This window comes from Rhizoctonia solani, chromosome 2 (genome assembly GCF_016906535.1).
Source record: "Rhizoctonia solani chromosome 2, complete sequence".
In the NCBI taxonomy this organism is placed as follows: Eukaryota; Fungi; Basidiomycota; class Agaricomycetes; order Cantharellales; family Ceratobasidiaceae; genus Rhizoctonia; species Rhizoctonia solani.
In genome coordinates, this window is record NC_057371.1 from 430,043 (window position 1) to 444,704 (window position 14,662).

A 14,662-nucleotide genomic window follows, 5' to 3' on the forward strand; every position below is an offset into this window, starting at 1 on the left:
TTAGATCCGATCTGTAATTACTCATCCAACGATATAATTGTTATGCATACATTATGCTCTCCAAAGTATACGTAGGCATAGATGTAAAAGGACTGATGGCCCAATAACTTGAATCTCATTTGCAGGTACTCCAAAAAGCTTTGCTTCACTACACCACAGGTCTTGCAGCACTAAGAGTCGACGCTGTATACTTAACGTGACTATACGTTTCATCTCATGATCACTCAACGATCATCTGCCCCTGGGCTTTTCATTGAGCTTGATCTATATGCAGCTATTATTTCAATCAGTCTTAATTAGTAGCTCGCTCAGGTAATGCGTGATAAAATAGGTAGAAATGATGCCATCGTTGGGAGCAATGCATCACAAATTAAGGAGACCATAAGAAAATTTTAACGCAAGATCTTAAGATGGGCGATGCGTTAGTACGTTAGTCCATATAACATACAGCCTAAGTATTTGAAAGCTAAGCACCAGTATATTTGTACTATAGCTTCCATCAGCGTAAGCTGCTGTGGAGTCGTACAAGTGGGTGCGGTTCCACCATTTCTTCTGTTGATTCACCCCAGGACTTAGAGTCACATAGTTATCTATAGTATACCAAGCGATATTAGACATTATTTTGCTCATTTTTTCTACTAATATGCATCTACGTATTGTACAAGTGTCGAGTAAAAGAATCCAAATACATTGGGTAACTAGTTCAAGTGCATTCCGGCCTCTTCGCACCACAGATCCCATAACTCGTCCTGAAGGTGAACACTCAGACTCCAAGGATTGACCCACTTCCATTGCTTACGATCCCAGAACCTCCCCTTTAGATTAGAGCTGGCAGGTTCTGGCGCAACTGCCAGCCAAACGGCGGTGATCGCTCCCTGTTCGCTTGTGATGCCTAGTGTTCTCGCCCCAAATTTCATTAAATTGGAGGCCGCGTCGGCCATTGATCCGGCACCTTCAGGCTGAGACCAAATAGAAGATTTAACTGTGCCTTGAAAGCAAGTTGGATTGTCAAAAGTGTTCCTATAATCATACGTAATGGTGCTCACCAGGATGGCAAGAGTGTACGGTGATACCTTTCCATGCTTCTTTCTTGGATAACCGGCACTGAAGAGCCATCGACCATACAGCTTGTGAGGCTTTAGACCTAAAGTAAAGCTGCAGCATTTCACCAAGCGATAACTTGGCCCCAGCTTGGTTATTGAACTTGGCCAAGATGTCCCGATTTCCGATGTTTCTCTTGCTCAGAGGATCGCTGCCATAAAATCCAGCAGAGGAAACGGAAATAATGCGTCCGTTTGGAGCTACGCATCCCAAGTTTAGCAGACCATGGGTAAGCAGGACATGCGCCAAGTGATTGGTCTGATACATTTGCTCGTGTCCGTCTTCTGTGAGGGAAATAGTGCCCGTAAGCCCTCCTTGAAAACAACAGACCATGTCACTATCAGAGCGTATACAAGCTAGAGTGCACCCACCCGCATTATTTATTAGTATATCTACTGGTTTCATCTCTCTCTCTCCATCGGCTCAAGAACTCGCGAATACTCGCAAGATTCGCGCAATCCAGTGCTTCGACCTCGACCTTCAAGTTTCCAGTATTTTCAATTATATGCCTTTTTGCCTCTTCCCCCTTCGTTTCGTTGCGGCAGGCTAAAACAACATGGGCATTCATCCTCGCGAGCGCACGAGCAGCTTCCAGGCCAATACCAGAGTTGGCGCCAGTGACGATAGCCAGTTTGCCAGATAGATCAGCGACGGGCATAGTCATATCCGGGTAAAACGGGGCAAGAAAGTTGTCGAGTTGAATTCGAGCAAAACTAAGCATCGAAAGAAGCCAGGCAACTAGAGCGACATGTTCGTTCTGAGAGTAGGGCATTGTATCTTGGCACCTTTGGAGAGACTGTGAAGGGGTAAATAAAGGCTGCTAGTAATTTATGGTATTTATACGTCCACTTAAGGGCTATTGATCATGATCACCTGGCCATGGGAACTTAGCGTCAAGACCGCTTGCGTATGCAGCGGCCTACCAGCAAACCAATTCGCTAAGTCTGTGGACTCCCCGAGGCCGTCGCCGAGACTATGCCTCTCCGAGACCGTGTCGGAGTCGGGCCTCATAGCTACAGTAGTGCTAGTATCCGTACCATGAATGAAGGTGGTGACGCGTGTACAAATACCAAATAAAGCGGCGTGTGGAGTTGAACGTGGTATCAATACTCGAGATGATCGATTGCCTGGTGTGCCAAGTTACACTTGATTAATTAGTAATTATAATTTTTGGTGTATAGCTATATATGGCTCGATCCCGGCCAATGTAAGAGCTAGGAATCGATCATTGCGTCATTGGTATACGGGATATCCAGCTTTAGTAACATCAATATGAATTTACAATTCCGGCGCTAGCTGAACGAGCAGTATAGCGCAGTTTTTACTCCCAATTTCGAAGCCATTTCGAAGCCCTGATAATTATCAATCGGAACACCATATAGCCTTAGATGCGTTAACTGATACGCAGAGATAGGCAGAGCGCACTCTACCAGATACCTTTCGTATGATACCTACCCTGCAAGATCCACCAGAGTTCATGAGCCCAAAATTCTCGAGAATTGTCTTACGAGCTCCACTGGAATTTGCGCAGTTAGACGCATGATAAAGATAAGTAGTAAAGCGGTCAAAAGACTTTGACTGATAGCCGGTAGGTGTAAGCGCCCATTTTAGTTCAACGCTGTCTTTTGCCACCCCAGCAAACACTTTGATAGCAACGCTAATTGTGAGCGGAATCAGCCTTCCTTAGTTTAGGAAAGTGTAATTACCATTTATTATATGGCTATATTGAGATTTAACATTCTATAAGAGGTGGTGCGACTCAGCCCAGAGGAGTCTCACGAGTCACAACCAGTACGTACTGAGCATTGGAAGCTGGCGCTTACGAGGCCACGTGGCTGCCGCCCCCAAGTGGTTGCAAACACCAATACGCCCTGCCGACAGACGAATCGAGCACCGCGCTAGGTCTCTTTTCATCCCACTTTCCTCACCTGCCACCACTACCTCGAGTGCTGATGGTCCACCCGGCCCATGAGTCATACCCGTGTCTCAGGGCCCCAGCTCGCGTTCGAGTCCGCTAAAACTGCTCGGGCGTCTCCCCAACATGATGATTTGTACCCGGTACTATGGCGCTAGACCTTCCCATGTAGGAGCACCCGCATGCATGGGTAGATCTCTGAAGCGAGAGGCCCTAGGCTCAGCATAACCTTGATGGAAATTACCAGAATACGACATTGTCTAGCACTTGGCCAAGTTCTCCGACGGCTTAGTTGTGACATAAATGAAGATAACTTCACAGTGAATATGGCGCCGGATGTACTGGATCACTTAAAATGAAGCCGACAAATGAAGGGATTGGCCTCAATAACTCCTCGACCGTGGATCCACTTTTGACACTCAGGATGAGGAGGATTCTACCATTTATTGCGACCGGCGAACACTAACACGGCAGGATGCAGATTGACAATCGTTTTAGGCGGGGTAACACGACTACCAACCCACAACCAGTTGTACCCACGCTGTCCACTGGTGCATATACGAGTCCTATCACGTTCAAGTACATGTGCATCCTTACTGAACCATAGTCATGCGGCCCGTGAAGGTGCTGGCTTTCCAAACGCTTCGAAGCTCGGGATCGGGTTGGCAAACCATTTTCAAATATTAAATACCCCTATTCCGGTCGTCCTTTTGTCCATAATCCACACCCTCTGGAGCTCCAAAGTAGCGTGGATGGGCCCCAACCGTACGATATGCATAAGACAGTATGAGTACTCTGAAGAAATTAGCTGGCGTTCGTTAGGCCGCGGTGCTCGAGACATGTATCAAGGATAATTGCAACGATTTCGTTTGTGCTTCCCGAGAAATGTGATCTTACGGGCCCTAACAGGTTACAAGGCGTGCGCGATCTAAGAATTATGTGATACATTTCATCTTATATTACAATTTACCATCCGCACGGTGAGCTTAAATTCAAAAGCGCTTCAAACTGAATCAAACTTGATATATTAGATGAATCCGGGACACGCGTTAACTATTGAATATGTTCACCATCATCCAAATACCGCGTGCAGCCTATTTTCCGACCATACACATGGTAAACGCATGTACCAATAGATAATACCAATAATTTGAATCGCCAGTTGTGAAGCCACCGGGCGTACTCGAAATCGGATGGCATGAATAACCTCGCATGCCAATTGCCGCAACGACGAGCTTATCAGTGACTGAGCTAACTAAGAGTGAATATCCTATGGAATGAGTGGATTCTTTCTCGTTGGCTCCTGTGGGAACAATTATCGATTGACGCCTGTGATCATCACGCCGCTGTACATGTACATGATGCCAGTTTTTGAATGTGGTCTTGAGGGATTTTCGGCACGACTAAGTCTATTCATGAGCACGGCGCTCATACCACATGTGCCCTAGGTGAGGCCAGACTGTGGAGCTAAATACACCAGCGTCAATGCTCAAGTATAAAATCGTTGGCATTGTTCAACTTCTAGTTGCACCAACCCGTCTGTATTCTATATACAACTCACTATGTCAGATTTGGAAGGCGCAATCCCCCCGACCCAACGCAACGGAGATGATGGGCCAGGCAAAGAGAGTAAAATACTGGTAGCACTAGTGGAAACTCTGTGGAATGCAGTCTCCCTGCTTACGCTTGGGTTTCCAAAAAAGTACCAAGAGCGCTTGCGCTTGTTCGAAAACATTTACCCTATGACAGAAGATTACGAACCCTGGTCTAAGCCGGCGACCCACTCTGATAGGGGATCCGAACACAGTTCTCTCAAATCCATGCGACAAAAGCAGCAGGTGGGTTGAGCAGCTGTAGTTGCAGTTGCAGAATAGCTGATCTGCAAATCATTTGATAATGCAACTACCAAATACTTAGGAAGAGTGGGACAGACTCAACATTACGGCAAGTATTCAATTATTTGAGAAAATGTGCACAAATGGGCTGGCGGCTGATTCGCAAGTTTTAGATGTCGGTTATTACTGCTACAAGCGCTGCAGCTCTTTCAATCCAATCAATAAGCAACACATTCCGCATTTACTGGCTGGTGACAGCCTTCTATAGTATAGCATTTGGTTTATCGCTGGAAGGCCTCATTTTGATAACATATATGACTATCTCTGCCGGAGGTTCCTCCGACGAAGCTATTGCCCGACTTGCCCAGGGCACCCTTATTCCCGGGCCCAAAGTAGTCAAGCCTGCGGCATTTTTAATGTCGCTGCCAGCAGTAATGGCGACTTACTCATCGTTGTTTTTGTTGATAGGACTGATAACCATGGTGCTGGTTCGCCCAGGTGAAAGTGTCGACACACAAGCTACATCGTACGCTCTAGTGACGATGATCCCAGTTGGGTTGGGGGGTTTATTCCTCGTCATCGCGATTACACTTTGCGAAATTGGCAGTCAGATTGAGACAAGCGGGAGAAGAAATGCAGAAGCTTCAATGAATGAGTCTTGTCGAGTCCATGAGCACACCCAACCCGCCCTTCTTTGTCCCAAATGTCCTCCCGGTGCTCAGCGCCCATGCCTGGATAAAGCAATTGTCCAAGCTCTTAATAGAATACTAGTGAGTCTGGAGCCCTTCAGTCCTCTGCCAGGTGTCTAACAAATTTAAACTTAGTCCAACCCCCCTGTTCAGGATCATACAGGCTAAAACATGCATGTCCCGCTCGGCCTGATGGATTGGATCTCATTTACTTTTCTAAATTACTCGAACACTCATGCATATTTGCTGCATGCCTTTGCTATATTATTCATGTATGGAATGGATAGAAATTCTACCATTCGGTTGTTGTAATGTATACATGTATATTTATTAGAAAACTTCAATTCCATGCTAGTCTTGGTAAGATTACGTGGCAATGAATTGAGTATATGCGGTTTGCAGCTCGCCGCAGTGGTTGTATATCGCTATTATCCGAAAGTGTACACTCTGATTTCGGAGACAGTGGCTCTCTTCCAATGATTTAGGAGTCTTTAATAGAGTCCATTGTCAGTGAGTGGTTGATAGCCGACCAAGTCGATTGACCGAGAGCTCTGGGATGTACAAATACGTGAACAATCATCAATTGAACGTAGTAAATACATGGTGTTCCTCTATCCGTAAGATGCCGAGAAGAGAAGAGGAAAACATGACATAATTAGTCGTTTTAATTTTGTAAGAGAATCTCTAAGAGCTTATCAACGTGAACAACTCTATGGATTCTAATAGTCCCTCCTAATGACAGATAGCACAATTCAGGGGTTTATCGGCCACGGAAGGGTTCATGCGCGGCAAGTGTCTGCATAAGATCACTCAAATGCTGATTGAAACCGACCAAGACTAGCCTAGAGTTTAATAAGCGACCACACACACGCGAGCAGCCAGGGCTTTAGGATGGCCAATATGCTTCCAGGTGGCCAATGGCTCGCCCCACCGATTTTGTCAACAATTCAAATACCACTACCCAAAAGTTAAGCGAAACACAACGAAGCTTCTATTAGGTTGAGTTCGGATGAATTATGCTTATCAAACTATCAATGTTGACCACATTCTTAGTCAGAAGGGTACCACATGTGCCTATCGCGATGATGACCTATTTTTCTTTACCGAAGATAGCCATGTATCCCGTGCAATTGGCTTTTGGTATTCACTATAGTTCTGCTGAACACCAATATCCACGACCGCACATTGGCCATACCAATAGTTTTATTTCGAGTTTGACTAGATTCCGAACCTTGATGGCGATCCATGATTGCAATTTGTGCTCCGACAGGCACGTGATTTCGGATCGACGTTGAAGGACGATCCCACCACATGCCACGTCGAATACGGCCATATTAGTTTGTTCATCTTTTCGCTTAGGTGTGGTCGGATGATACTACATCTATGGTACACCTTGCAAAATTCCGGGATGGCCAGACCCGCCAGAAGCGAGCCGACCACACGAAAAGCTCTCGCGATGCCCGGCTTAATGTCGCTTGTGTCCGGAAGGGGAATCCGGCCAACATCTCGTGATCTCTCATTATTCTCCCAAGAAACTTGCTTGCTTCGCTTTGTTGTTGGTGGATGTATAGCAATACATTCAACTATCACCGCTGCTTGAACCGGTGTCGCTTGGCGTGTGTGCGCGTTCGGTTCTCAAGATATCATCAAATCGAGTGAGAATTTCGCAAGCTTAATCCATAGACGGCCTTGACGTCCGGCGTTATAAAACATGGTGTGTCGACCGACTTTTGCTATCAGTGCCATCCTCGTTTCCCCTTGTGTCTGGTCATCGACATGGTTTCATTTGGGCGCAGTATCGCTTCTGTAGCTGCTTTTGCAGCAGCTTACTTGGTTTCATCTGTGCAGTCACTCGGTACAACATGCACTGCACCTCTTGGTCTTGGAACCGCAGCGGCTAGCGATCCGTACTGGATGCAAACTATTACTCGTCGCGGTGGTTCGCCATACAACCCCAGCCCCTCGACTTACAAGGTAGGTCAGAATTGATAGAGATTTTATAAGGATTCCTAACCTTGTGTACAGGTCTTCCGCAACGTCAAAGACTATGGTGCAAAGGGTGATGGTGTTACCGACGATACTGCGGCCATCCAGCGTGCGATTTCGGATGGCAACCGATGTGGTCAAGGCTGCAAGTCCAGCACGGTCTCGCCTGGATTGGTCTACTTCCCGTCGGGCACGGTACGTGGGATAGTCAGACATCGAAAATATATTTATTAACGTATTTGTAACAGTACCTCGTCTCGAGCCCAATCATTCCATACTACTATACCTCCATGGTCGGAGACGCCAAGAACCCACCTACATTACTTGCGGCTGCTAGCTTCAATGGTATCGCCGTAATCGGTAGGTGTTGGCGTATTAAAACGAGATATACATCACTGACAAGATCAAAGATGCCGACCCTTACATTCCTGGTGGTGGTGGGGCCCAATGGTGGGTTAACCAAAACAACTTTTTCCGCTCGACCCGCAACTTCATCATCGACCTGCGCCGAGTTCCTGCTGCCAACTCTGCAACTGGTCTTCACTGGCAAGGTACTTTACCCACCATTTAAAATATTTAGTTACTCATCAGGATTTATTCAGTTTCTCAGGCTACTTCTTTGGTTAACATCCGCGTCGAAATGTCTCAAGCTGCTGGCAATAATCACCAGGTTAGACTAAAGCACACGACTATCGTATTTCACATTTGCTGACCTTTACTATGTAGGGCATCTTCATGGAGAACGGCTCTGGAGGATTCATGTCTGATTTGTATTTCAATGGGTAAGTCATTTATGGCTATAATTGCACATATATTAACCTTCCTCTTAGTGGTCGTTATGGTGTCTGGATGGGCAACCAGCAATTCACAGTCCGTAATATCACGGTATGTCCAAAATTGGTTCACACTGTTAAACGATTCTAAATTCCCGGATTTACAGGTCGCGAACGCTCAGTCTGGTATCTTCCAGCCCTGGAACTGGGGATGGACTTTCCAAGATGTTAAAATTATGTATGCGCTCTTGGCAAATTCCGATTGCAAAATCTGACTAAGCTCATTAGCAACTGCCAAGTTGGATTCGACCTTACTACTGGTGGTCTTACGCAAGATCAACAGGTTGGTTCCAAATACGTCAAAAATACAGGAAACTAACATCATGTCGACGCAGACTGTTGGCGCAGAAGTGATTGTTGACGCGGTCGTTACCAATACCCCTACGTTCATTCGCACCTCTGGTTCGGCTCCCTCCTCTCTTGCCGGCTCTCTTTTACTCGATAACATCAAGTTTACCGGTGTTACCAACGGTCTTGTTGACGGTAGCGGCAGGGTTGTCTTGGCTGGTGGAGACAAGACCATCAGGCAATGGGCTCAAGGAAACGTTTATACCGGAACAGGAACCACATTCAAGTACACTCAAGCCACGATCAATGCGCCAGCTAAGCCTAGTTCCTTGGTCGATTCCACCGGCAAGATCTTCTCCAGGTCAAGGCCCCAATACATCAACTACGCACCGAGCCGTGAGTTTTCGCGCCTATGCGGTAGGCTGAACAAACCTAACAAGTTATTGGTTTAGAGTTTGTTTCTGTCAAGGCTGAAGGTGCCAAGGGTGACGGTGTAACTGACGACAGCGCCGCGATCCAGGCTGTCTTTGACAAATACTGGGGGTGCAAGATTATCTACTTCGATGCTGGGTCCTACTATGTCACTAAGACTATCAAAATCCCAACTGGCTCGATTGTCGTTGGTGAAATCTGGTCAACAGTCATCGGAGGTGGATCTGCGTTTGCTGACCAGACTAAACCTACCCCTGTGATTCAAGTCGGAAACCGTAGGTCTTCTTTTGATCATAGTCTAATCCGTCCCTGGCTAATTAAAATTGTTTAGCCGGAGATAAGGGAGTCGTTGAAATTAGCGATATGGTGTTTTCTACTAGAGCTGGTAGCGCCGGCGCGATTGTCGTGCAATGGAATGTCGCCGACGCGGCCGGCCAGAAAGGCACCGTTGGCATGTGGGACGTCCACATCCGCCTCGGAGGATTCAAGGGCACCAACCTCGATGTGTCTACTTGCCTGGCAGGAAGCTCGCACTCGACCACGGGATGCGCCGCTGCATTCCTGGGATTGCATATTACCAGCACGGCCACGGCCTATATGGAGAACGCTTGGATTTGGACCGCCGATCACGACCTGTGAGTTGTTCTCGTCCGCTTCGTACTATCCACGGAGTTAATCGCCCCATATAGTGAGGACCCGAGTGAGCGCCAAATCGATGTCTACACTGGACGCGGTATTCTCAGTCAATCCACGAATGGACCTGTCTGGCTCATTGGTACTGGTTCTGAGCACCATGCTCTCTATCAGTACAACATTGTCAACTCGAAGAACGTGTATGCTGGGCTGATTCAGACTGAAACAGTGAGTGACAAGCACGGATCAGATTCGGGGCAAAGCAAATAACTCTTGATCAGCCTTACTGGCAACCCAACCCCGCGCCACCGGCACCGTTCACCATCAACTCGTCTTACTATGATCCATCTTTCACGAATGGTAGTGCTGCTTGGGCCTTGAGAGTGCAGGCTTCGTCGAACATTTATGTCTATGGCGCTGGCTTGTATAGCTTCTTCCAGGTCAGTAGCCCTAGTTGAGACCCACTTAAATGAGATTGGCTCATCTAGTTTGGGTATAGAATTACGTACAGACTTGCTTGGACTCTTATACCTGTCAAAATTCTATTGTGACGATTAGCTCGGATTCAACGGGTATGTCCGAATCATTTTGTTTGATCTCAGGATGAAGCTTATTTTAATTTTGCAGATGTTTACGTTTACTCTCTGTCCACTGTGGGCACAACAAACATGCTCAACGTTGGGTCCACTGCTATCGCCAAGCAGGCCAACAACCGCAACGGATTCCAATCGACCATGACTCTTTGGTCTTCGGCGACCGGGACTCACTAGGTTTGAACTTGAATCCTGAAGATCGTGCCTCTCGGCGTTTTGGGTACGATGGCAATGAAATGAAGATCGTTTTAGATAATATCTTGTAGAAATCATTCACGGTGGATTGGACTTGTGGGGTACAGTAAAATGTTGTATGTATTATTGCACACTGTATCGCGTAATTGCATATTCCACTTTTTTTTCCCTTTCATTTCATCAAGTGATGCCGCTGAATGCTTCCCGTTATGGTTATTCGGAGTCGGTATGCCAAGATTGACAAGCGCCGTTCCCTTGATAGAAGATCGACTACCACCATGGAATAACATGCTCGGACCATTCGGGTCGGTCTAACAAATTGAGGCTGTAGCCCTCCAGGTGTCAGAAGCACACCCACTGATTGACACGCCATGCAAATATGTGGGCCGTATGTACCCTTACTGATCCTTTAAAACCGTTGGTAAAAGCGCGATTAGATTCGACCGTTCGTCTCTTCCCCCTCTTCCTGCCATGGTATTTCTCCCTAAGCGGACTCTGTCCGCGTTCGTTCTTTTCGGTGTTACGAGCCTTCTGAACTCGAGTCCTGCACTCGCTCAGACCAATGTCGTAGGCGTGGACGCATCCCTCGGTGTTGGTGTTGGTGTTGGCGATGGCGATGTCGTTAGCATTGACGTTGACCTTGAGATCAGCCTCGGGGGAGGACGTGGGGGATGTAACTTGCGTGGAAATGCCAAGCCAAAGGATCCTTACTGGGTCGAAGCTATCAAACACCGGGGATCTGCGCCATACAGTGATGACCCAGCGGGCTACAAGGTAACTAATAAAACTGGGACTTGTCTACTTGGAGCTAATTTTTTTTTTCAGGTGTACCGCAACGTCAAAGACTATGGAGCCAAGGGTGATGGGAAGACAGGTGAGCACGTTTTTACCAAACTTCCAAGAAACCATGGATTGATCGGGTATGTTTCTTAATTGTATAGATGACACCGAGGCTATCCAGCGCGCTATTGCCGAAGGAGGACGCTGTGGTCAAGGGTGCGAGGCTACCACCAGGACTCCAGCATTGGTTTACTTCCCTTCGGGCAAGGTACGTCTAGCTTGCTTCGTTGTGTATACTGGGGTATTTACTTTGAGTGAATCCAGTACCTCGTTTCCAAACCGATAGCAGCGTATTACTACACGTCTATCGTTGGAAATCCCAAGGATCTCCCTGTGTTGATCGCGTCAGATAATTTCAACAACGGCTCAGAAGGCTCCGTGCTTGGTGAGTCCTTTGGTCGCTGAATTCGTCGCGACCTTTCTAACCTCAAGTGCTTCCAGATGCGAACCCATATACCCCCGAGGGCAACAACTGGTATATCAACCAGAACAACTTTTTCCGCTCGATTCGCAACTTTGTGATCGACACTCGCCAAGCTCCTCGTAACACAACCGTTAGAGGTGTTCATTGGCAGCGTGAGCATTTCTTGCTTCATATAGGGTCACTCGAGATACTGACATCATGATTTTTCAGTTTCGCAGGCAACCGCGTTGACAAATCTTCGGATTGAAATGTCCAAAGATGCCGATACTAAGCAACAGGTGGGTTACATTTGGATCATGTATTGGATTGATTCACATTTTGTGGGCCACAGGGTGTATACATTGAAAACGGATCTGGAGGATTCATGGCCGATTTGCACCTTATCGGGTAAGTAGTACTGGATTGATCACTGTCGGATACTAACGATGACGCCGTTTCGATTATAGCGGTCAATATGGTTTGGCTGTAGGAAATCAACAATTTACTGTCCGCAATGTTACGGTAAGTCGCCCTCGTCCTCCCCAAATCCTCGCCATAAAACTGAACCATTCCTAGATCGAGGACGCACACACCGCCGTAACGCAATACTGGAACTGGGCATGGACATATCAAAATCTCAAGATCAAGTGAGTTCCAGCTGAAACACGGCCGTAGTTTGGCGCTCATTAAACTTTTTTTTTTTTTTTTTTTGCAGAAATTGTCAAGTGGGCTTCGAAGTTCCAGCCGTAAGTGTGCCAGCCCTCGGCATCCATGCACCTCCTGATTCACCCGTCTTCCAAAGAACGTCGGCTCCGAGATGATTCTCGATACCACCTTTGAAAATACGCCAATTGCTATCAAGGCAGGCGGCGTTACTGGCACTTCGAATACTACATTCCTCCTCGACAACGTTGTCTTCAAGAACGTAGGATCCGGCTTCGTTGACGGAAACGGGACCGTCTTGCTCGCCGGTGGAGACAAGACAGTGCAACAGTGGACCAAAGGAAACTTTTACAAAGGTTCCAACACTGCCTTTGAATACAGCACGGGAGCTGTGAACGGTGTCCGTAAATCGCCCAAGCTCTTAGATTCGTCCGGAAAGATTTTCTCCAAGAGACGCCCAGAGTATAGGACTATTCGGCTGACCGTAAGTAAACTTCAATTAGTCAGTACTATCTGCTAATGTTATTTGTAGAATTTGTCTCTGTTAAGCAATACGGCGCCAAGGGTGATGGCGTGACCGATGATACTCGCATCATCCAGGCCGTCATCAACAAATTCTCAGGCTGCAAGATCATCTACTTTGACGCGGGTACCTATTATGTCACTGATACGATCAAGATTCCCCAAGGAACGATATTGTCGGCGAGGTTTGGTCTGTCATTATAGGAGGCGGCAAGAAGTTCGCCGACCAGAACAATCCCCGAGTGGTCATTGACGTTGGTAAAGGTAAGGCATCGAGCATAACCTCCCACCCATATAATCTTCTAATCTTGCTTGACAGTCGGCGACAATAAGCCCGTACAGATTAGCAACATGGTTCTCTCTGCTCGTTCTGGAAGTGCTGGCGCGATCGTCATCAGGTGGAACATTGGCGAACCGAGCCGTCAGGAAGACATGTCCGGAATGTGGGAAGTCCATATTCGCCTGGGTGGATTCACCGGATCCGGGGTCCAAGTCAGCAACTGCCTTGCGAGCAACGCGCAACAACCCACCGATGAGTGCACCGTCGCTTTCTTGGCCATGCACCTCACCGAGAAGGCTGCTCTGTACTACGAAGGAGGCTGGGTCTGGACTGCCGATCACGATCTGTGAGTAAATGTGAATGCGATATTGCCGAACATGCGATTGACACACCTTTCAGTGACGATCCTACCCAGCGCCAGATTGACGTTTATACCGGTCGTGGTATCTTGATCGAATCATGTGGACCTGTCTGGTTGACTGGCTCAGGCTCTGAGCACCATGTAAGGCTCTTATTCAATTTCGACCAATCGAAACTAATAAAGCTTTATCTAGGTCATTTACCAATACAACCTCGTTGGCGCTGAGAACGTATACCTCGGACTTATTCAGACTGAAACAGTAAGTTATTCACCCCCAAAGACGAGCATACATATTGACTACTCCTGCTACTCCTTAGCCCTACTGGCAGCCACAGCCCGCTCCTCCCGCTCCTTTCGCTCTCTCCAAGGCCTACAAGGACCCTGAGCTGACTGCCGGGCCCGCCGCCTGGTCGGTTGTTATCTCCAAGTCATCCAAGATCTACATCTACGGCGCTGGCTTGTACAATTTCTTCCAGGTACGTGCCCAAATAGCCAGTGGAACCTGAAAAATCAAACTCATCAAATCGTTCACAGCACTATAGCCAGGCCTGTCTCGCCGACTACACTTGCCAGAGTCAGATCATCAACGTTGACAAGAGCTCCAAAGGTAAGCACTAGGCTTTTACATGCATTCCGATACAAGGCTAATAGAAAAAAATTATAGATGTTGCTATCTTCTCCTTGTCTACGGTTGGTCTTACCAGCATGCTCAGCGTGGATTCGAATCCTATTATCAGCCAAAATGATAACCGAAACGGATTCCAATCCAATGTTGCTGGTTGGATCTCGGCATAATTCCTTAGATTCTTGATACCAAACTTGGTTGGTCGAATGTTATCTTATTTTATTCCAGTTGGCATACCTTTCCACTCTTTTGTTTCCTTGTCATTCGTTGTGTCTGTTGCTTGTTAGGATATCCCCTAGGATGCGAATATACTATATATATAACGTTCCGTGTGATAGTGCCCATGTGGCGTCTGCACCTCGCTACAGCATTCATGCACATGCACAGAAATACAGAGTGTTTAATTCATGCTAACTCTTATATTGAACACGGACTTTCCCAGGTTCGAAACGCATAGAGACTCGGTAC

General features: G+C 47.1%; 4 protein-coding genes across 4 annotated transcripts; 3 read left to right on the forward strand and 1 right to left on the reverse strand.

The window, feature by feature from the left end:
- Positions 1 to 698: 698 nt before the first annotated feature.
- Positions 699 to 2,112, reverse strand: RhiXN_04736 (short chain dehydrogenase; the record flags this gene model as incomplete). Its single annotated transcript, XM_043324552.1, has 4 exons — positions 699 to 988; positions 1,047 to 1,301; positions 1,543 to 1,921; positions 1,975 to 2,112. The coding sequence occupies 4 exons, from the start codon at positions 2,110 to 2,112 to the stop codon at positions 699 to 701; spliced, it is 1,062 nt and encodes a 353-aa protein (XP_043176971.1).
- A 2,466-nt stretch (positions 2,113 to 4,578) lies between these two features.
- RhiXN_04737 (short chain dehydrogenase) lies at positions 4,579 to 5,708 on the forward strand (the record flags this gene model as incomplete). Its single annotated transcript, XM_043324553.1, has 3 exons — positions 4,579 to 4,854; positions 5,025 to 5,621; positions 5,676 to 5,708. 3 exons carry the CDS (start codon positions 4,579 to 4,581, stop codon positions 5,706 to 5,708), a joined length of 906 nt encoding a protein of 301 aa, XP_043176972.1.
- A 1,746-nt stretch (positions 5,709 to 7,454) lies between these two features.
- Positions 7,455 to 10,482, forward strand: RhiXN_04738 (exo-beta-1,3-glucanase; the record flags this gene model as incomplete). The annotated part of the gene is made up of 16 exons (XM_043324554.1): positions 7,455 to 7,514; positions 7,566 to 7,721; positions 7,775 to 7,886; positions 7,937 to 8,077; positions 8,129 to 8,196; positions 8,253 to 8,308; positions 8,357 to 8,411; positions 8,467 to 8,537; positions 8,588 to 8,642; positions 8,695 to 9,043; positions 9,100 to 9,354; positions 9,411 to 9,714; positions 9,769 to 9,940; positions 9,994 to 10,152; positions 10,212 to 10,284; positions 10,340 to 10,482. 16 exons carry the CDS (start codon positions 7,455 to 7,457, stop codon positions 10,480 to 10,482), a joined length of 2,229 nt encoding a protein of 742 aa, XP_043176973.1.
- A 389-nt stretch (positions 10,483 to 10,871) lies between these two features.
- On the forward strand, positions 10,872 to 14,364 carry RhiXN_04739 (exo-beta-1,3-glucanase; the record flags this gene model as incomplete). Its single annotated transcript, XM_043324555.1, has 20 exons — positions 10,872 to 10,888; positions 10,938 to 11,274; positions 11,326 to 11,374; positions 11,442 to 11,548; positions 11,605 to 11,725; positions 11,782 to 11,916; positions 11,975 to 12,042; positions 12,096 to 12,151; positions 12,211 to 12,265; positions 12,320 to 12,390; positions 12,459 to 12,489; positions 12,546 to 12,890; positions 12,956 to 13,055; positions 13,133 to 13,192; positions 13,248 to 13,554; positions 13,608 to 13,710; positions 13,763 to 13,828; positions 13,887 to 14,045; positions 14,104 to 14,176; positions 14,234 to 14,364. 20 exons carry the CDS (start codon positions 10,872 to 10,874, stop codon positions 14,362 to 14,364), a joined length of 2,391 nt encoding a protein of 796 aa, XP_043176974.1.
- Between the last annotated feature and the right edge of the window lie 298 nt (positions 14,365 to 14,662).